General features: G+C 36.5%; 2 protein-coding genes across 6 annotated transcripts in view; both read right to left on the bottom strand.

The window, feature by feature from the left end:
- Positions 1–8,894: 8,894 nt before the first annotated feature.
- On the bottom strand, positions 8,895–9,751 carry LOC110108355. Its single transcript, XM_020838973.2, has one exon. The coding sequence runs from the start codon at positions 9,504–9,506 to the stop codon at positions 9,036–9,038; it is 471 nt and encodes a 156-aa protein (XP_020694632.1). The 5' UTR covers positions 9,507–9,751; the 3' UTR covers positions 8,895–9,035.
- A 1,126-nt stretch (positions 9,752–10,877) lies between these two features.
- The window catches only part of LOC110108344 (protein ENHANCED DISEASE RESISTANCE 2), a 30,748-nt gene continuing 19,452 nt past the window's right edge, over positions 10,878–22,173 (bottom strand). For 4 of the 5 annotated variants that reach the window (XM_020838951.2, XM_020838952.2, XM_028700460.1 and 1 more), the window contains 6 exons: positions 22,043–22,144; positions 19,337–19,381; positions 18,581–18,721; positions 18,393–18,488; positions 18,179–18,295; positions 10,878–11,529 (listed from right to left, as the gene is read on the bottom strand). In XM_020838951.2, the coding sequence (XP_020694610.1) occupies positions 11,416–11,529; positions 18,179–18,295; positions 18,393–18,488; positions 18,581–18,721; positions 19,337–19,381; positions 22,043–22,144 (615 nt within the window). In that variant the 3' untranslated portion in view covers positions 10,878–11,415. The remainder of the gene's footprint in view (positions 11,530–18,178; positions 18,296–18,392; positions 18,489–18,580; positions 18,722–19,336; positions 19,382–22,042; positions 22,145–22,173) is intronic. The other variant, XM_020838953.2, reaches the window with a different exon arrangement.

The following is a 22,173-nucleotide window of genomic DNA, read 5'->3' as shown; positions in this document are numbered from 1 at the left end:
ACTCAGGATAGATTTCAGTACTGGTGATTGTAGTGTAGTTCCTGAGTATTGTACATGACCTTTTGAGATATGAATCGACTTGTATATTGATGTTTTAAATTTTATAGATGTTTGATAGACTGTTTAATTGAAGGTTTTAGATAACTCTGGTAAATTGTTCTCAAATAGATTGACATTCTTTCCAAGTTAGATCTTGGGGCGTGACACTACTACATTCTGGGCTCATTCAATATCATTACTGCTTGCTCATGACTGTAGGATGATCGTTGTGCTTGTTTGTAGTGGCATTAATTGTATGTCGTACTGTGTGCATTTCCAAATGTGTTTTGTTATTTGCATGTGAGTTAAGACATTCATCTGCAAATAAATGCTAACCACCAGATGAGTTGTATTCATGGTTAGTTTCTCCAGGCACATTGATTGGCAGGTGGTCATATTTGTTTGCCTGTTGCTCGTTTATGTGTGCACTGAGGGCCTGTTCACCATGTGTTCCTTTGTTTGATTATTGATATTCATTTTAATAATTGATATTTTTAATTAATGTTTGCATTTTTCATTTGATTAAGTATTTATCAATTCAAAGTCCAATTTCCTACTAAAATTGTTCAAGTCTCTTGCTATTTTTGTTCAATTTCCCTATGATTGTTCAAGTTCCGCCCCCTATTGTTCATTTTTGTTCAAACCAAGTCACCTGTTTTTAATTTAAGTTATTTGCATTTCAGTACAAATTTTGGTAGCCTTCCGGTGTCTCCCTTATTTAAGAAAAATTGTAGGAGTCTTAAACCACCCGCTATGATAACAAAGATGTGCACAGTCGGTGTCGGGCAACACCGCGACCATGATCCTCAATCCACCATGTCAAGAAAAGCATGCTAGCACTAAGGCGCGTACGCGTACTTAGATTTTGCATGGCCATACTAAGAAAAACGTACACAAGGCTCAGTCGCACAGATTTCCATCCCACCACGCTAAAAAAAATGTTCATGGGACGTCCCCCGGTGCGCCGTAAATGCCGAGAATGAGACTTCGAGTTTTTTTTTGTTGAGTTTAGGAAATTTATACCTCAAGCAATGATTGATGCGGAGCGAATTGTTCAGCTTTGCGATAGTGGGTAGCAGTAGGGATCGAATGATCGGTCCTATCGGGCTGTGCGAACGGCTGATGAATCAGAAGTCTGTAGGTGTGATAAGGGAAATTTGAGGTCTGAGGCTAGAGAAGAGGCCGGTTTATGGTTCATTGGGTTGTTGTGATCGAAAAGGGTAGACAGACGAAAGAGTTTTGCGATCGTAAGCGCACAGGCAGTTCAGTTAGGTGACGGGAAAGTGGATCAACGGATCTTGGGGTTCGATTGAGTGGAGAAGTCGACAGGCTGCGTGTTAGAGATCAGAGGTTTGTCGAGTGGCTTGATCGGACTAAAGCTCATGAGCAGATCGGAATTTACGCAAGAGCAGGAGCTGTGAACGGGATTTGGCTTGTGAACATTCCAGAGGAAGAGGCATTGTTGTGCAACTGAGCTTGGGGTCAGAAGTGACGATATGCAAGGAGAAACGGATGGGAGTTTTTAATTAAATTAATATTGATTTATTATTTTTATCAATATTATTAATTTGAAATGATAAAATATGTCAATTTTTTTTTTTAAATTGCCCCGATTCGCTCGCATTTATTGGATTTGCACGCCTTTGCCTTTAGATTCGTGCCAGTTTGGTCAGACGATCATAATTGAACTAATTGGTAGTTAGTTTTGGGTATTGATAATGCTATGATCGTAACAACGAAGTCCGTTTTGCAATCAGAAATCATTTGGGCAATATTGCGAATCAATTTTGGGGGTCAATCATCACTTTTGATCGATCTCGTCTGATTTGACTACGAGGGGTTTCCTTATAGGCCAATTTGAAGTTCTGATTGCAACAATACAGACCGTTTGACAATCGGAGGTCATTTGACCTTTCAAGTGACGTGTTGCGCCAATACATGTTACTTAATTCGTCGATTTTGCCCATTTTGCGCTCATTCTGATGCAGGGGGGTCAACATAAATGTATCACAACATTATTTTCTGAGGACAAATTTTTTTTCAACCGATAAAAATGTCACACTTTTTAATTTACCAGGAGAAAATATTTAAAGAAGATATTAAAATATATATAATGCTCGTATCTATAACAAACAAAAAATAATACGATAAAAGCTTAATAGGTGAGAAGTTATCCTCATTTTCAAAGTACAAAGTTATAATTATAGTAAAAAAACATTCCAAAATGTTCACATTATTAAAAACTGAGATGGCAGAATGTAACTTACCTAGATCCGAACTTCTTTAAGTGGGCCGATAGTAGAAAAAGTATCGACTTAACATACTCTCTCTTTCTTTTAAATCACTCTCTCTACGCTTGAATTAAATTTAACATAGCACTGCCACATTCGAAACCTCAGTGCCGCAATGGTCTCAATAGAGAGCACAACTCCACAGTGCAAAAACACAGCACCGCAGCACCAAAACACAACACCGCAGTGCACCCCTTATTTCTCCAATATACATACAAAGACTTCAATGCTGCAGTGCTGTCAACCCAAGTGTCACGGCGCCCCAAGATGAATTTTTTTAATTAGGCTCTCATGCACAAAGACTCTTGGGGCATGCCTCAATAGAATTTAAACATTCACAGAATACTTATAAGCACGTTCAAGATGCAAAAATGCAGAAATTTTATTACACCAAACTCAGATATGCCTTGAAATGAGAACTCCTTAGTGAGTTCGCCAATTGTATCCCCCTTATGCGATGAGTTGCCTTGAACTAATAAACTGACTTTGCTAGAAACAAATTATATATGATCATAATAGCAAGGTAATAAATCATAAAGTATTTGATTCAATTGCATAATCTAACGAAAATAAATTTTTTTTTTCTTAAATTAGTCTAACATAATCTTGGACAAACACAAATGCGTTAGAAGCTTTGTCTTACACGTTATGTAAAACATTTCCAAGAAGTTCTTATAAAAGATGTATTTAATATGGTTCAAAGGAACTGCCGTAGGTATTAAAACTTCTTCACTTTTAAAAAATTTATACAGTTTGTATAAAAATATATTATTTTCTGAATGAAGTGGCTGCTTGAAAAAGGGCGTTTTGAGCTCTGCTAGGGTTTTGGGTTTCCTTGGCGGCGTTTGTCACTCCGTGGCTTTCCGGCCTTTTGGCCGAGATGGCTCTTAATCCTCAGGATTTCCCTCCCCTCCAGGGCTCCTCCCGTTAGGGGCTCCTCCTCAACAACTCCCTTCCTCTTACGCCAACAACCTTGCGGCGTCTCCCTCGCCTCGTGAAGATTGGCCGATGTCCTACATCAAGCCGGCAAAAAAGCTCTCGTTTGTAAGTAATGATCTTACTGAAGAAAAATCTTTGTGGAATCTTTCTCTTGTGGGATATTCCCTTGGCCCACGTCCCTATTACGAACTTCTCCTGGCGTCCATGGAAAAAGCGTGGAAGCTTAAGGGCTCGCTCTCTCTTCTATCCTTAGCTGACGACTTCTTCCTCTTGAAGTTTACCACTGTTGAGGACTACGACATGGTCTGGTCTGGCAGACCCTGGTTCTTACTCAGTAGGCCATTCATTCTTCAGAGGCGGAATCTAAAATTTCAGCCTAAGAGGGATGAATCTGCCTCAATTCCTCTGTGGATAAAAATTCTTAATCTCCCCCTTGCTCTCTGTACTCCAGTAGATATATCTAAAATTGCTAGTTTTATTGGTATACCGCTATATGTTGATGCTCTGACTGCTAAGAGGACTAGACTCACATTTGCTAGAATTTGTGATCAAGCTGACAAAAATTTGGTGTTATCTGAAGAAATCCCTCTGGAAATAGACGAGGAGGACATGATGCTTAAGGTCGTTTATGACTGGAAGCCTTTAAGATGTGAGGAATGTGGATCTCTCATTCACCCCTTTGTGCTCTACCACACGAATCCAGCTCCCAAACCTTCTCTCCCTCCTAAACCCGTTTTTCGTGGCAAGAGCAAAAGTAGGAATCCTGCTTCTAAGACTGCCAGATCCTCTTCTCGAGTCACAGAGACTATTCCTCAAATTCCCCCACCAGCTTCTTCCACACCTGCTGAACCTTCTGAACCCGTTTCTACTACCGTTTCTCCTGTTGTCGTTCCTCTGGTTCAGCCCCCCGCTGATACTTCACTGCAGTTGCCGTTTGATTTCATCCAAGATAAGGACCCTCTTATTCCAAAACTTAACCTTCCACATGCTGATTCTTCTTCTTCTGAATTCCCCCTTCCTCCAAAACTTCTGCTTCCCTCTCAAGTTCTTCTAACTAATAGTTTTGATTCGCTTCTTGTGGACAACTCGATTATTCCTGAAGAGAATTCCTTTGAGGAGGAACTCTCTTCCTCCTCCAAAACTTATGAGGTCCTTCCTCCTAAATCCTCCAATCACAAAGCTTCTTCCTCCTCAAAAAAATCATCTGGAGATAACTTATCTCCCCCGAAAAAAGCCAAAACTAAATCGGCCAAACCCCACAAATAACCATGTCCCTTCCACCGATTGTGGCTTGGAATGTTAGAGGTTTTAATAACCCTGTCAAAGTCAAGTTATGCAAAGACCTTATAGTCGCCTACAATTTGAAGCTTATGTGTATTTTAGAAGCTAAAATCAACCTTTCTTCTGTTGCTGACCAGTGGTTTACTTTTACCCATGCTTTGTTTGAGAATAAGAAAAGTTGTGATAACTTTAACCTTTCTACTCCTGGTAGAATTTGGGTTAAGTGAGACTCTTCTCATTTATCCTTCTCCCCTTCTTTCTCCTCTTCACAAGCCATTCATGGCCTTGTTGATGCTGGATCCTTACCCCCTTTCTACCTCTCGGTGGTATATGCTGCTAATAGTTTGGATGAAAGGAAAGTTCTTTGGGGTGATCTCCTTGACCTTTCTGCCCGTATTGACATCCCTTGGATCATCATGGGATATTTTAATTGCTACAGATTCGATTGTGAAAAAGCTGGTGGTAACTCTATGTCTCCTGACCGAGTAGGAGAGCTTAATAATTTTGTTTTTGAATCTGGAGTTCAGGACCTTGCTTCTATGGGGTTATTCTATATGTGGTTTAATTAAAGGATTGATTCTCCAATCCATATAAAGCTTGACAGAATGTTGGTTAATTATGCCTTTTTAGATGTTTTCCTTGCTGCTTACTACAAAGTTGATTCCCACTCTAGGTCTGATCATGCCCCCCTGATTCTTTATGCTTCCCATATCAGGAGAACGGCTTCCAGGTTCATGTTTAAAGAATTTTGGACTAAATTGGATGAATTTTGGGAGGAAACCCAATTGGCTTTTGAGAGGCCAACTTGTGCTAGCCCCATCGCTTCCTTTTATGACTGTTTGAGATATCTCAAGGATGTAATTCGTAATAAGAATTGGCGCTCTTCTAATTACATCTCTAATGGCATACTTGAGCTGAAGAACTTACATTTTCAATGCTTATCTGATATTCAAAGGGACCCTTTAAACCTTGCATTGAACTCTTCTCTTAAGAACACTAATGACCAGTTAGCTTCCTTTCAAGCTGCTTGGTAATCTTGGATTTCTCAAAGAGCTAAAGCCCATTGACTTTCCCAAGGGGAGGATGATCTTGGTTTCCTATTCGCCAAGATTAGATCGAGGAAAAACAGAAATGTTATTAAGGAACTTCCTTCTCCTTCTGGGTTACTTTCTTCACATTCTGATATGGCCCAAGCTCTGATTAACCATTTTAAGATTCTTTATAATGCTCCTACCCAACTTTTGGAAAGCTCATTTAATATCCCTGTTGGTAATACTATCCCACCCCATTTAATTGCGGGTCTGGTTGACCTGTTCACTAATTAGGAAATCAAGAAGGTGGTGTTTGTAGGGGTCCCTATCTCTGCCCCAGATCCGGATGGCTTCTCTTTTGGTTTCTACCAACTTACTTGGCACGTTACTGGCTTTCAACTTTGCAGAGCTGTTAAACATTTCTTTTATACTGGGCAAATGCCTAGAGGTGCTAAAGCCATGACCATCACCGTTATTCCTAAGGGTACTCATTCCAACTCTATATCTGATTTTTGTCCTATCTCATTATGTAATGTGTTTTATAAAATTATGGCCAAGATTATTGCTAATAGGATGAAACCCATCCTTCCCACCATCATTCATGAGAGCCAGTCTAGTTATTGCTAAGAGATGCTCTACTGACAACATCATTCTTGCCTCTGAGATTTTGAGAGATTTTAAAGGGCACAAAAAATATTTTTGTGCCAAGCTGGACATCAAGAAAGCTTTTGACTCTATCTCCCGTACCTTCCTGATTAATAGACTTAAGAAAAAAAGCTTTCCGGAGACTTTTATCACGTGGATTAATGGGTGTATCTCTGAAGTTTATTTCTCTATTTGTCTTAATAGTGTGCTCTTTTGCATTATTATGGATGCTCTTTCTTCCAACCTGGATTCCAAGGATCATCACTCCTTCATTGAAATGCAGAATCATAAGTTCAGTACTAATCATCTCATGTATGCTGATTATTTATTGGTTTTTGGCTTAGCCACTGTTGATAATGCTAATTCCCTGAAAGATATACTTCACAAGTTTGTTGATGCCTCTGGTCTTCATATTAACCCTTTTAAAAGCTCCATTCTTTTCTCTAGGGATTTTCCTAGTGAGCAATAGATTTCTGCTTGTCTTGGAATTTCTCGGGTTGAAAATATTCTTACCTATTTGGGCCTTCCCATTTCTACCTGTAGACTCAAATTTTCTCACTTACAACCCCTTTTGAGTAAAATTTCTACTCTACTTGAGGGTTGGAAAGTTAAATTTCTCTCTTTTGTAGGTAGAGTGCAATACTTGAAATTCACTATTGCTAACACTATTGCCTATTGGATCCGTGGTGCGATTTTACCTAAGGCATGCTGCAAATTTATCTCTAAAATTTGTTCCAAGTTCATCTTCTTTGGTAACACCATGGAGAAGAGGATGCATCTCATTGCTTGGAAATCTGTGACTTTACCTAAATGCAAAGGGACACTTGACCTGCCATCATTTGATTCTCTTTATCATAATATGGCTTGTTCATTTATTTTTAGGATGTACAACTATGATACTTTGATTGGCTCTTGGTAGAGGGAGAAGTATGATTCTCTTTGGAAGTTGCCCCCTATTACAGCTTCTAAATTTTCGAAATTATTTTGTCACACGACAGTTTCCATTAGCTCTGTCGTTTTCCTCTCTATTCACTGGAATTGCAATCTCTCTTTCCTTTGGGATCCTTGGTGCAATAAGAAAGCTATTTCGGGAATTTTTTATTCTCACAGATTTTCTCATTTGTGGGTTAGGGATTTCATTTATCAAAACTATTGGGCGCTCCCTGATTTTTTACCTGTTGATGTTAAATCCTTTATTTTGAATACTGACATTGTTGGTGAGCAACCGGTGCTTACTTGGGATGGCTCTCCAAGTCCCTCTTCCAGGAATTTTATGGCTCTTTTTCACTCTCACTATGATGATGTGGCTTGGACTAAATATATTTGGCACAAAGTTTATGCCTTACGTTATACCTGTTATGCTTGGATGGGAATGATAGGGAAGCTCAAAACGGCTGATAATCTAATTTTAAGGGGGATTCTGGCTAACCCCTCCTGCTCTTTCTACATAGGGAACCTGGAGGAAACTCATTCACATGTTTTTTTCTTAATGTGATTTTTCATTTTCAATCCTCATTGCCTTGTTCCCTTTGACGGTTAATTTTTGTCTGAGGCCTAACCTTTTACAAGTTTATGACTTCTTGGGGAGTATGTGGAATTATGGCAGAATTGATCGTAATTTCTATTTTTTTACATTGGCTACTTTGGTTTATTATTTATGGAGAGAAAGGAACAATAGGAGGTTTTCCAGAGATAGGAGAAGTCCTAATGAATTAAAAAGTGTTATCATTCATGCTATACGAGCTAAATCTAGGCAGTGAAAACATTATGAGCTCCTTAAAGAACATTTTGTGGAAATTCAGGGCTGATTTGCCCCTCGCGGTTGTTGGCTGGAGGTTTTTTTATGGTTGGTCGATATTGCCAAATCTGGAGGGCTCTTCTTTTGTTCACAGCTGGGGGTTTTTTGGCTTGGCTGTGATTGTATATTCTCTGTTGTGGTTTTTGGCATCTCCACGATGGTTGTATCTATCTGGGCCTTAGGAAGTTTTCGCTTCCTCAGTTTCTCCCAGTTTCTTCTTTGGATGGATGTTTTTTCTGAATTTTGGGATGATGATGTGCAATGTCTACATCTCTAATGCATCCTTAGAGGGTCTTATGGCAATCAGGATTGCGTTTTGGGCAATGTGATGGTCCGGCAAAGCTGCTTTTCGGGCAACCTGTGTCTCTATTGTTGGCTTCGTGGTTTTCTATTATGATCTAGGCATTGATGCCTTTGTGTTGTAGACCTTTTTTCCTGAGTCCATTAGCTCTTTTAAGGAATTTCCTTTTCAGTTGTTATCTTTTGGTTGTATAGTTTCTATACTTGTAATGTGAGTTGCTTGTAACTTTTGGTGATTAATATACGGGCTTTGCCCCCATTTTTCCCAAAAAAAAAAAAAAAATTATACATCAATTTCCAAATAGTTCCTTCTCACCAAAACAAATAACCCAAAATTAAAAATTATAGCTAAATATTGTCCCAAATGAATCCTATATCATGTAACCATGACCAAAGCCACCAAAGCCAGACCCCCTCAATGGAGGGAGATTATTCTGTGCGGTATCCGAATGCAACGTGCCACATCACCCAATATACTGTGTATTGGGTGACGTGGCGTATCCGTATTGACCTTCGGACGCGTCCGGACACCGCACACAATAATTTTTGCTCAATGACACCTCAATGCAATGGAAGAAACATGCAACTTTTAATTGAAGCAACATCAACTTGCATTCTTGCATCAAATCATTCAACAGATAACAAACTTATTCATAAACAAAACTTTAAAGTATGAAAGCATGAGTAGACATCACCAGCACTTGAAGAAGCCTAAGAATCTGACACCATAGCAATAGAAAATCTGGAACCACAGTCGCATTTGGGGCACTCTTCAAAGTTGGACGAAGGGAAGGAAGCTGAGAGTGGCCCAACGTAGAAGAAGAGATCAGTTCCCTTCCTCACCACCTCATTAATCCCAAACCAAATCATCACAACTTTAACGCTAACACCATTAAGCTCTTTTAGCTGACCCGACTTCACCTTTCCCGTTATCTTTTTCCCGTACTTGAGCAGATACCCGCTTTCCTCCACACGGAGCTCACAGTCACAAGATAGAAGCACTTGGAAGCCGCCATCGTCGTCTAAGTGGTAGCTAGTCACTCCCTCTGGAAGAATTCCTTTAGGGAAGCCGAATCCCTCCAGTATTTCATAAGCGGAGGGGGAGTCCGATGAGAGGGAGAGGGAGAGATGGAGAGTTAACAGGAAGAGGAGAGCCGGTAGTGTTTTAGACGGTGATGGCATCTTTGATGGTGGGGTTTGATGGATCTGGTGATTCTGAAACTTCTGAAACTCGGTGGGTTTTCGAAAAAGGAAGGATCTTTGACGATTTTGTATTGATCAGATGAGGATTTTGGGGAGAAAGCCAGTTCCAGATGTAGAGAAGATGAAGAGAACACAGGAAAAAATATAGAATGGAAGCAAACCATAGAAGAATTTGGGGGAGAATGAGCTGTTATGCGTCGTCTCAAACAACCATTTGATTTATTGGTAAAGATATGATATGGGCAAATTATTTCGTCCGGTCATCTGACATGCGGACATCTAATTCGGACACATCATCTCATCCGAATGCACTGGGCCCTATTATTTTTGAGTGATGTAGAACATTTTTATTGGTGTCCGGACGAATCCGGACACCGGACACAATAATTTGCCCATGAGATGGCAGTGTTGAAAAGATATAATGAAAGTAATCAGTAGAGGAATTTGGGGGCTTCTCCAATGAAGAATTATTTCTGAACCGGAAAAAAACAAACTTTGGTTTCGCGTATACGCTATTGGAATCCGAGGGGGCGGTTTTGGACTCTTATTGGTGAGAAATTTTGTTGAGCTGAGTTTGTAATATAAATTTTTTAATAAAATACTGATTAAGATTATTTTTTTATTATTTAGATTTGTCCCATATCTAATAATATTACATTGCAAAATTAATAATATTGACCAATTTTAACAAACTTATTAAGTAAACTGATTTCAAAAGCTTTTTATTTATATTTTTAAAAATATAAAATACTTTAGCGTGTAGTACTTCAACTGAATTCATTATTATCAAATATTATTACATGAAAATTACTATAAAATAATTTATATCGAAATGTATTTTGGATGTGATTTAAACATTCGAGTCTGACGAAATTAAAGGAGTAAACTTAAAAATAATGATCTAATTATTCATATACGATGAATTTAATCTTGACAAATCACATTATTTTAATTTAATCACTGATTATATAAAATTAATTCAAAATCATTCTTTTTAAGATTAAAATAGAATCAATTTTATAAAATTGAGAAAGTAAATTGAGATTAATTTTATATCACAATATAATATGAGAAATCATTTTAAATCAATTATATATAGAATAAAAAATAAAGTAAAGCAATGTAATATTTTAAGATTAAATTGACCACACAAAAATAAACTGCTTTCGAATTTTTTTTTTTATAATTAAGGCTTCATTTGAGACAACTTTCTTACTGCTTTCTAAAATAACTTTTTAATATAATTTTTTTTAATTAGAAATTTTTGCATTAAAAAACAAAACAACTTAATAATGCAATTAAGTATAACAATATGAAAAAGGAGGAACAAATGCAAAATAATAAAATAAATTAAGGAAACATTGAAGATTCGTATAAGCTGATGATCCAAAACTTCAGATTTCTATCACAAAGTAATCACTCTTTTTTCACGCACTCATCAACATCATTAGCTCTTTTTTTTTTGTACACAATAAAATTTGCTATATTTTACATCATTGACGCTGGACTTTGCAAAGAAAGAAAGAAAGAGAACTAAAATAATAAAAGGGGGAAAACAGTTTTAAAGCCCCAAGTTCCAATATTTGCAGTGCAACGGATAGAATGTATTATTCAGCGCGAAGGCCCTGAGGTCTTTAGCGCAGGCAGAGCTCTAAAACACTTGTGATGAAGGATGACTTGTGTGAACATCTTACCTTTTTACGCTACTGGTTTAGCACAACCGGAGAAGGAATTTTCCTGCTGCAACATTATAGTTGAACGATGCAGTCTTGCTAAACTGATCATGCTTCCTTCAAGAAGCAGTAAAAAAACCGTCCCAAATGAAACCTTAATGAGCCAGAAAGGTTGAAGGAATTTGGATTGCAAGATCAGCAGTTTAACGCCTCATTCAGTTATGTGTTGGGCTCGACTCGAGCAGTGGAACAGTAGCGGAAGAAAGTTCCAAATGCGAAACGCGAACAGCTCCGATGAGCCGCTCAGGGAGCTCCTCGTAAGTGTTTGCCTGTTTCAGAGAATTTTAGAATAAGAGGAAGGTAGATCAGATTTTGCAGGAAACTGAAGCAGTAACAAAATGTAATGGGAGATTCTGAAGCACTGCACAGAATTTTTAGTTGAAAGATGGAAGAAATTTAGAGCAGGCAGAAGCTTTGATGCACAACGGGTAAGAAATAATTATGCATCTTAAATGGAGTGGTACTCACTTTCAGTAAGTTCGTTCAAGAGAGTTGGAAAACCAAAATAAAAGGGGATAACAAGAGCTCCATACACCGAGAACAGAGACGATAAGTGAGAAGTTGTTTCCCTTATTATCTCCTAATTCTCTACCAGGCTATGTTGATGTGGTGGTTTGAATGTTATATTTTTTGTTATTGATTGATTTAACAATATTTCATTACTTAACTGAGCATGATATAATTACAGATAAGTTAGGTTAAATTAAAGAATAGCTGTGTTATTAGATTGTTGCATGATGAAATTAGGATAGTATCGCTTAGATCAATTACAGTTGTATCTAACATAAATTATTCCACTATAGAGTCTTTACCAATTTTGGTTAACTTGCGCCAAAATTATGAAATTCAAATAAACTCGTACTATAATTTTAGTCCTTAATTTCAATGTATTTTAACAAAGGATCACCGATTTTTTTTTTGTTAATTTAATTTAGAGATTATTTGGTTCGATCTTATTAGACGATAATCTTATCTATATGGTAGTTTTATTGAGTTAAGTTCTATCTTTCAAATGCAGTGTGTTTGATTTAATGCCACTTCACTTAAAATCCTAATATTATATATAAAGATGAACTAACTTGATCTTCTTCTTTTTTTAAATTTATTTTAGCAGTTGAATAGTCAAACATAACATGTTTATGAATTTGACCTTATATCTAAATGTCACCAAAAGAGGACATGAATATTCTTTCTTTATTTTCTTAGTTTCAAGATGTTAGTGACAAAACACCTAACACCTTTTTTTTTATTTTTAATTTTAATTTTTATTTGGCATTTTTCATTTATTTTTTTTTTTATTATTATTAACAAATCACCTAACACCTGATAATAATATTACATTTCATAATTGATATCAGAGAATCACATAACCTCTTAGATAAATGTACTTATGAATGCATACCTATTAGACTTATTATTTAGGGAGTTGGAGGGTTGGTACTCAACTGGTGTAGTTTCAATGGAGCTTAAAGAAGCATTGAATCAACCATTGCACCTGATGTAGGTGATTTTTACTTGTTAGGAGATAAGCAGAGCAATTCATATTAGGGTTATTTCCCTTTGATATTTATTATAAGGCTTCTGTTACGATATACTTACTAATTCATGCTTTAGTTTAGTTATATAAATTACTAATTTCTAGCTAATATATGTATCGCTTTGTGCATATAAATAACAGCAAGATTATACATTGTACTAATTAACTGTATCAGTATTGTTATTATTGCATGATCAATATGCATGTCATTAATAGATCAAAAGAAAGTATCCTTTCCATTTACTTGCATATCACCTTAGAAGTCCTGATGTCATATCAAGGTCATTTATACTTGTAGGTTATCACAATTATTGCACTTTGCTAAGGTCATATCATGTATTTATTCTACATTGGTGTGCTTGACAAATGTCGGTAGCCTGACACTTATGAAAGGTAAATTGATATATTACAAGATACCCAACGAGCATTATAGAAAAAGTGGAGATCTTTTAAAGAACTTTATCAAATCCAAACCTTTTAGATTAGAGAACTACTGGATATCGAGTAAAAATATACATTAGTAATGGACAATTCTTATGATATTTTGCTTTATAATATATAAAGTATATAGATACGTATTTATGGTGTGGATGAACATTTTTAATCTGAATTGCACATGCATTGATATCCTGTTAAGATGATATGCATAATCTTTGTTGATTCAAGAAAACAAAGCGAGCATTACCGATGGAAAACAGATGGAAGAATATGTGTTCCAGTGGAGGGTGGGAGGAGCTGTCAAGTTGAGCTACCTCCTAATAAAGAGAAAAAGAGGAGACAAAAAGGTAGAGAAAGAGATAGTGGTAGAATCAAACAAACAGAAGAGGCACGAGATTTTAAATAGCTTGACTTTCTAGATTACAACCATTGTGTAGAGAGAGAGAGAGAGAGAGAGAGAGAGAGAGAGAGAGGGAGGGAGGGAGTAAAGGTTTCACTATAATCAAACAAAAAAGTAAGAGTTTGGCTTAATCCATGAAATGCTTAGTTGTAATTAATTTATTTGTTAATCATTTTAAATTTAAATTAATTTGTTAAATTATAAACATAAATAGCTAGCTTCGAGAAAAAATTTGACAAAATGTTGGAGAGTATTGTTCTATCACAAACGGCAATAAGTAAAGCAAATCAAGAATAATTCAATATCAACATAAATATTCATTCCTCTTTTCGTATTTCCAAGAAAGAGCATGTTTCCCTACTTTGCTACCAAGATGCTTTCTCAATACTGTGAAAGAGGCAACCAAACGAGTCATTCATAAACAGATATCTCAAATCAAATGTCAATCATGCAATGAAGAAGTTATACAAAGGTTTGGTACAAGTAAATGGGGTTATAAATATCTTGCTCACGAGTCTCTTTTTTATAAATATGTCGAATACATTTTTTTTTACATATTTTCCTACAAAAGTCTCAAGTTTTCATCTCAATCACATATCTCCCTCTTTTGTTATAATATGTTAACAACATGCAATGATATACTTGGGTTGAAACATGGGTGAGTTTTCACTAAGGCAAACTATATATGAGGCATCTGAAATGATACATTATCTAGCGGCTTTGAGACTTGCAAAATATCACACCAAGGGAAATTTATAAGTGAAATTTAGCTGTTCATAACAAACTTAGAACAGAAAAATTTAACAGAGAAATTATGATTGAAAATCTCACAAATAAACTTTGAACTAATTGCATTTATGCATAGTGATGGTTAACACCCATCACCAACTTAACTTTTCATGCTATACATGAAAATTGGAAGGATTTAATTCCAATTGAAATTCAAATTTTGAATTTCAAATTCTTTCCATTTTTAGAATGCCTAATTAGGGAAGTATTAGTCATGACTTCAATCTAAATTCAAAATAGATTGAATTTAATGATAGCTTTCCTAATTCATAAACCTTGTTTGGAAACTCCCTAAACTCCTCCCCAATTCCCTCCCTCTCGCTCCATGCCGCCGGCCTCATGTATGGCTTCATCCCATTAATCTCCAATCAATGCATTAATTACCTATTAATTTGAAATCAAATTTCAAATTAGTTTCCCTCCCAATTCACTCAAATCCTGAAATTAATTTCAGGTTTGAAAATAAAACCTCTCTCCCTCTCTCTTTATGGCCGGCCCCTCTTCCCCTCTTGCTTAATTATTTCCTTCCTTATTGAAGGCTTCAATTGGGGAAATAATTAAACACCCCTTGTCCTTTTCTTCCTCTCTTATTTGAATTTCAAGATTCAAATTCCTAACTAAGACAAATTTGAAAATAACTTCAGATTTTTCCCTCCACCACAAGCTACAAAATCTAAAACTATTTTCAGATTTCCTTTTCTGGAAAGCCATCCCCTAATCCTACCCTTCCCTAAACCGTGACTAAGGGAGGAATTTTCTACCAGCACACCACTACTATTCAACCTCTGTTCATCCACGAGGAGCTGTCCAGAGAGCTGCAGCAAGTTCTTTTGCTGTCCGAAAGTCCAAGATTTCCTTTTTTTTGGCTGTCCAGAAGGAATTCCAGCCAGCTTACCTTGTTGCTCAACAGTCCGGCAACTCCCATATGTTGTCCGAGAGTATTCACACAGCTGTCGACTTCTGCATATTCGGAAAATTCTGACGATGAGCCAGAGCAAAGCTGCTGTCCTGAAGTTCTGCTTGTTGTCCAGGAGATTTCGGTAAGTTGAACTGCTGCCCTGCTCTCCAAAAACCCCCTGTTTGTCGTCCTGAATAGTCACAGCTGTTGTTCCAAGATTCCAGCAGTTTTCTAGTGCTGATTCGCCATCCTGAAGAAGGCTCTCATTTGCTGCCCAGAAGATCCCATTCGGCTGTCCACACGCAGGACTTCTTCGAGATCAACCACCGGACTCCGGATCTTCTCCCTCCCACCTCAAATCAAATCTAAGAATTTGACGATGGTGAACTCTTCCCCAAATTTCTTATCTTCCTAGTCGCTCTCAATTATGGTTTAGTCGATTCACATTGATAATGTTAATTCTCATCCACTATAACCTAGTGAATTAGGTAATTGAGTGAGTGGATTCTTATAGTAATTAAACTCATTATTAGTTTATGGATCATCGTTGAAAACCAATCATGTATGCAACGTTAGATTAACTTGATTGCTTTATGATCTCAACTTTTACGCGTGTGATTCGGTCTAAGCTTTTTTTACCGCTCTTTGTGTTTTATTGTATCGTTTAAATTCACCATTAAGATATAATTATTTGTTCTAGAAATATTAAGTGTGCAAATTCCTTAAAGTAATTCATCTTCGCATGTTCGTTCTACATTAGAGAGAGGGGTCCGTGCTTGCCAATCAAGAGGAAAATCCTAGGGTTTCTTCTTCGTGTGAGCACGAGCTACTAGAGTCAATGCTTCGGGATGAAAGAGGCTTCGGTAGAAATGCACGCCGCAGCTCAAAATGGAAGCCTACCCTTTTCATTACTCATTTTAGTCATTCGAGAACACGCGAATAGGGCCTGTGTCACTGCTCTGTATCTCTGCTACGGCCACTGGAGATCGCGGATATCAAGCAAAAGCCTCGGGTCAACTAACTGTTTGATTCAAGTCGTTTGATCAATTTCCTGATATAACAAGAAATCAAACTAGCTAGAAAGTCATTGGATTTAAAATTGAACCTAAAATAGGCTCAATTTGACTCTACTTGAGTCTATTTGGGTTTAATTGAATATATTACAATTTATTTTGTGAGATCAAACCCAAATTAACGCCAATTAAAGTCGAATTAGGCCTGATGAAGCTCAAATTCTGCTCAATCAAGGAAAAGTTGTGGCTGAATTCAGAGTCTTATTAGGGTTAAGGAGGTTTGGATTGTTTGCTTTAAATAAGATTAGAAGATTAGGGTTAGGGTTATGCTTGATTATTGTGGCTGAATTCAGAGTCTTGTTCTTGGTTTCTTGGGCCATAGCTTCTTCTAGGGATTGAGAGAGATCGATCCTCCTCTCGAATTGAGGATCAATTGTATCTTGCTTTCTTTGTTTTGTTAGTTCTGTTCTTGCAATAAAATTACCATTTTTCTCTGATTTTTCATTAGTTTTGTGGAGTTTTCTTGCTGTTTTTTCTCTATCGTTAGGGTTTACTTGAGATATTCAAGTACTTCCTAACAGAGTCAGACAGACTAGGGCGACTAGTAAGTTTGTGGAGGTTTAACAAAGGCAAACTGGTGTTGATCATATAATGGTTAGACCGGTGGGCTAAATTCAAGCAGCCGAAGGCATGATGACAAGTTGATGTCATGTCAGGCCAACAGGATGGAAATTGTTGAACATAGAGGATGGAGAGCACCGAATGTTCATAATCAATTCATATAATCCCCAAACCAATCGAAAAGCATAATCTGATCAAACCAAATGGAAGATTCAAGAATTTGGTTGATATTTCCCAATTTAGTCATCATGCATGGACAATTGGGATTTAGGAAATGAGGTATTAAAGCTATTGAATGAAAATAATAATTATTGGCTAGGTTTTATTCAATTATATAATGGTTATTTCTAATTGCTATACTTTAATCCTCGATATCTTCCATATTTATTGCACATTTTGCATGCCCTATGCATTGTTAAAGAGATGTTACTTGTTTAATTAACCCTGCAAGCTCCCTTCTTAATATTATGGCAGATCAAGCTCATTTGACCATCACCTAAGCAACTTCATCCATGATAGATCCAATTACGTTAAAGTATTAGTTATGCTTACAGTAGTCTATTTTATTTCAGATGACTGAAGAGACTTATTTAGTTTTTCAGTTGTACCTTATTTAACTTTCTTTTCAATTAGTAAATATATTTCAGTTTCCATAATTACAAGCTTTAGCATTATTGTTATAGTAAAAAAATGATATTTCAAATCTCTTGCTACTGAATAATTACCATTGAAAGTTTTCTTCTATTGTAATATTAAACCAACTTTCTTAGCCTTAAGTATCGGGATATGCCTATTAGATTGAGAATAGGTCCCTTCATTGTCCCATGTTGCAGTCATGTACCTACTCTGAACCCATGGTGACATGACATCAGATAATACCTCAAAACAGAATCAATGTTTGTGATCCATAATTATTTATTTATTTTTTTGAATATGTTTGCTTGATAAAAATCATTGGTAAGTTACTGCTAATGCATCAAATTTGGATATAAAAAAGTTCCATAAATTTAACACATTTACTACATTGGTTTCCAGCATAACTAAATTCTTGCATATATACTGTAATCAACTCGCAACAAAAAATTGGGTGTCTAAAAATACTGATGATTACTTGCACGCATAGTGAGAAAGTATTTTAAAAAAAAAATTTAATGAGCTTAGCTAGCATTTTAAGGTGAACAAAGCTATCATTCTAACTGGGACAAAGGGAAAAAGTGCGTACCTGTATAAGAAATGCCATGTCAACTACCAATGTAGTAATTACACCAAAGACAAGTCCCAGTACTCCATTGGCTACAGTAGAGGAACCAATATCAATATCAATCTGCAAGAGCCAACCCTGTTAGGAATCTCAAGATCCAAATCATGCTAGGATGACATTTCAGTAATCAAAGGAATCCTAATTTGTGTATCAAAATTTTTTTCCTTTTTCTTACTTCCAAATATTTTGGTCCGCGAATATAGGAACAATCAACTGCTTTTCCTAGCAAGCATGGGGTGCTTCCAACACTCTGACGAACTATCCAAGAACCCTGGGAAAAAAATGTCGGGTCTCAGAAGTAGAGCACAAAACATGCCAAAAAGGCCTCACACAACTTAATAGAAAGAAAATGGCATGGATAACCTTAGGAACAGAGGGAATTAGCTTGAATCTACTGTTTCGGAATTCATCATCACCATCAACAAAATGCTGCAGCAATGACCCAGGAACTAGTGGTTTTGACACAAAATAAAAGACCATACTGTAATGGTTTGAAGCTGGAACCTGAATATTAAAAGGTTATTCTATTGTGGTGAACACAACAACTATATAAACAATTACATCTAGAGGGGTAAAAAGAAATTAAGCATCGTAGTAAGAGTTAACTCATTAGCACTTTACTGAAAGAAGCAGAGTATAAAAAAGTAAAATAATCCAGCTAGAAACTAGGATTTGATCAAAATACAAATAATAATTTAGATCGAACAGCTTTTCAACCATCTCACTATTCCTATAAAGAATGAAAATTAGCTAAGCAGATTAACTGATGCAAGATTAATCAAGGCAGATAAGGAAGTTGACATTAGTTTGTAACATGAATGGTACATTTCTGGAAATGAATTTAAAAACTGATTGCATGTTGAATTATTACTTCTATTCAATCAAATAGGTATTCCTACAAGGTAAGCATAGCTAATAGCAATGTCACTTGGACCACATGAACTCGTAGTAAAGGAAGTAAATAATTAGGAAAAAAAAAGGTTGAAGAAACCGAACCATGACATTTTATTCCCATCCAGGAATGGATAAAGATTAAAGAGAAATGTAGAGAAATAAACGAACCATGACATATTAATCCCATGCAGAAATGGATAATAAGAGAAGAAAACAAATACTCACTTGAACATTTATGACGAACGTGAACAGTCCTTTCTCAGAGGCAACCTGCATCAGCGCAAATAAAAAAGAATAACTTATCACAAGATTTAAATGCAAAAGTATCCGTCCCATAAACGGTTGCAATGCCAGCTGAAGCATTCGTCCATAAAAATAAAAAAAGGGGCAAAAAAAAGTATAAAAAAACAACTAAATTCTTAATAGACATAAGCCCTCATATAGGCGAGGTCCTGATATGTACACCAAACTTACACAATTAAAATTAAACAAATTTAAGAGAAATTATATAAGAAAGTATTCTGCCTCAGACTTCAAATACTTAACTCTACAAAAGCCTGCTTTTATGTAAACTTTCTTGACTTTGACGCTTTGAGAACTTGTTTCTTTAAAAATAGAGTTACATGCTGCAACTAATCGTAAAACTACAAGAAATCCAAAGCATGCCATTAGTTGTTATACTTCATCATCTGGATTACATTGTAGTTAAGTTCGCCCTCAACACAAGTGTCATTGGCTAGAAAAGAGAACTAAGGTTGCCTCTTTTTTTTCCCCAGTAGGCATTCCCATCGAATGAAGAAGAGCCGAAGGTACAAAAGAATGCAGTTTAGCACTGCTGACATAAATCTCCATTAATTGGGTTTTAAGGTTTCAAATTCAGCTGTACACGTATATTTTAGTTTCTGGCTAAACTTGGTTGGGTTCAAGCTTACAGTTTATGGTTAAAACTGGTCAGACTTAGGACTAGTAGCCCAACATGATAAAAAATTAACCAGGTTAGCAATTAGTCCATAGAGGTCAACACTGCAAATTATAGATCGGAACAAAGGAGGCTAAGTTGTACCATATTTCAACTAGCCATGTCAAAATTCCTTAATAGGAAGATTTGGGCTGGATTTCAGCAGGGATCGCGGGAAGCGATGCGAGCGGCGCCGAGTGCACAGTAATTCAGCGGGATTCTTGGATCTGATGGCCAAGAGGTATGCATGCTAGATTTTTTTGGTTTCTTCCCTCTTGTTTTGTTTATACAGAGGTTAACACCCACTACATGGGGTCGGCTATATGAATCTCTATTTTCCATTGAGCCCTATTAAGAGTCAAATTCTCATTTAAATCTAATAAAGAAAAACTCATTTTTAATAATTTTTAACCAAGTCCTTTTAGGTCAACCTCTATCTTTCTTAACAAAGGTCAGATCTAATACATCTACTTTTCTAACAAAGTCATCAGAATGCAGATGTTTTATATGATCAAGCATTCTAAAGCAACTCTCTCTAGTCTTACCTGCCACTGGAGCAACTCCAACCTTTTCACGCATGTACTTATTTCGCATTCTATATCTAAGTGTAAAGCCACTCATCAACATCCTCATCTCAGCAATGCTTAACTTAATATTATGCTTCTCTTTTAATAGCTAACATTTTGCACCATAACTTTGCAGGTAATGAATATGAAAAAGTATGCAAGTCTGGAATTTTTATGTAGTTTTTTACTAAAAGTGCATTAACTGTATTATCATACCTCAATGTGGAAAGCATAGATAACATGCAAAAGACAACTTGGCTAGTTGTTGGCAAAATAGATACAAATAACGTGACACTAACACCAAAAACAAAATGATAAACTCTTTCTAGAATAATAAGTTTACTTGACAATAAGATAATTCCACAGATAAATGATAGGTACCACTTGAATATTCCAAGTGATTCCTATCGGATCTTCGCCGAAACACAAATATTCCGCTGTTTTCAATAGAAAACAGCCACCAAACAGTGGAAACACTGAGAAAATAGGGAGAAAACGTTGGAAAAACAATAGCAAACAATTGTATTCCACTAGAAGACGATCAAAGCCAAAACAAGATACAATGTTCTTCAATTCGAGAGGAAGAACAACTCTCCCACAATCTCCGGCAATGCCAAGAGCCCAAGCAAGAAACCCTAGAACACAACTCTTTTCAAAATCAAGATGAAAACCTAATCCTCTCATAACTCCCTATTAATACAATCTAATACAAAATAAAAGCAAAAGGACTTCTCTACCATTCCTTCTCCCTCCCAAAACACTTAAACCATGTTTGAATTGCAAGTGGACCCCACCCCAGCCCCCTTTCCTCCTTCCGCCTGGTCTCTGGGCCGTCTCCGCCTGGAGAAAACCCGGAGCGGCTAGGCCGGTCCAGGTTGAGAGCCGGTCCGGTTGAGCCGGTCCATGCTGGACCGGCATAACAATAAACTAATAGACCTGAATCTTCATTTCGCAAATCACTTTAAAGTTTCAAAAAGTGAAAATGTGAAGTTTATTTTTTCCCTAAAAATAATGAGTATTTGAGGCTAGCATGAAGCTGCTATATTGTTGCTTCACCAAGATGCAAGAAAGTTTGTAAGAATAACATGATGAGCAAAGATAAATCTATAACCACATTATTTCATCTTATCTACCGATACAGAAAACTCACGTAAGACCCAAACAGATAAAAAAATCGTAAACCATATTTAATAACAATGACTCCATCCAATCAAAAGAATATCAATTTACATCTAGCAGATGAAATTCACAACCATCTGAAAATATAATAAATTAACATTCCAGAATCATATACCCCCCATCATATTTCATAAAGAAAAATGAAGGGGAAAAAAAAAAACTTTTTTTTTTGTGAAGGGGAAAAAAAACTAGATTATAGAAAACCCATGAAACTAGGTTTCAGCTTACCTGAACCGCACAGCCTCGTCTCCTCGCAACATGGTCAATCCTTTTCACATCCTTGAACCAATCAACTGCTACAAGCTCCATAAGAGGTTTTCCTGCAGGTATCTGCAAAACAAACAACTAATTCCATTATC

Source organism: Dendrobium catenatum, unplaced genomic scaffold, assembly GCF_001605985.2.
Source record: "Dendrobium catenatum unplaced genomic scaffold, ASM160598v2 fragScaff_scaffold_134, whole genome shotgun sequence".
Lineage (NCBI taxonomy): Eukaryota > Viridiplantae > Streptophyta > Magnoliopsida > Asparagales > Orchidaceae > Dendrobium > Dendrobium catenatum.
Note: the sequence above shows the minus strand (reverse complement) of the source record. Positions and strands in the feature narration are given on the sequence as shown.

What these genes read in the sequence shown, in the direction of transcription:
- LOC110108355 (XM_020838973.2), bottom strand. Translation starts at nt 9,506, where the DNA reads ATGCCATCACCGTCTAAAACACTACCGGCTCTCCTCTTCCTGTTAACT.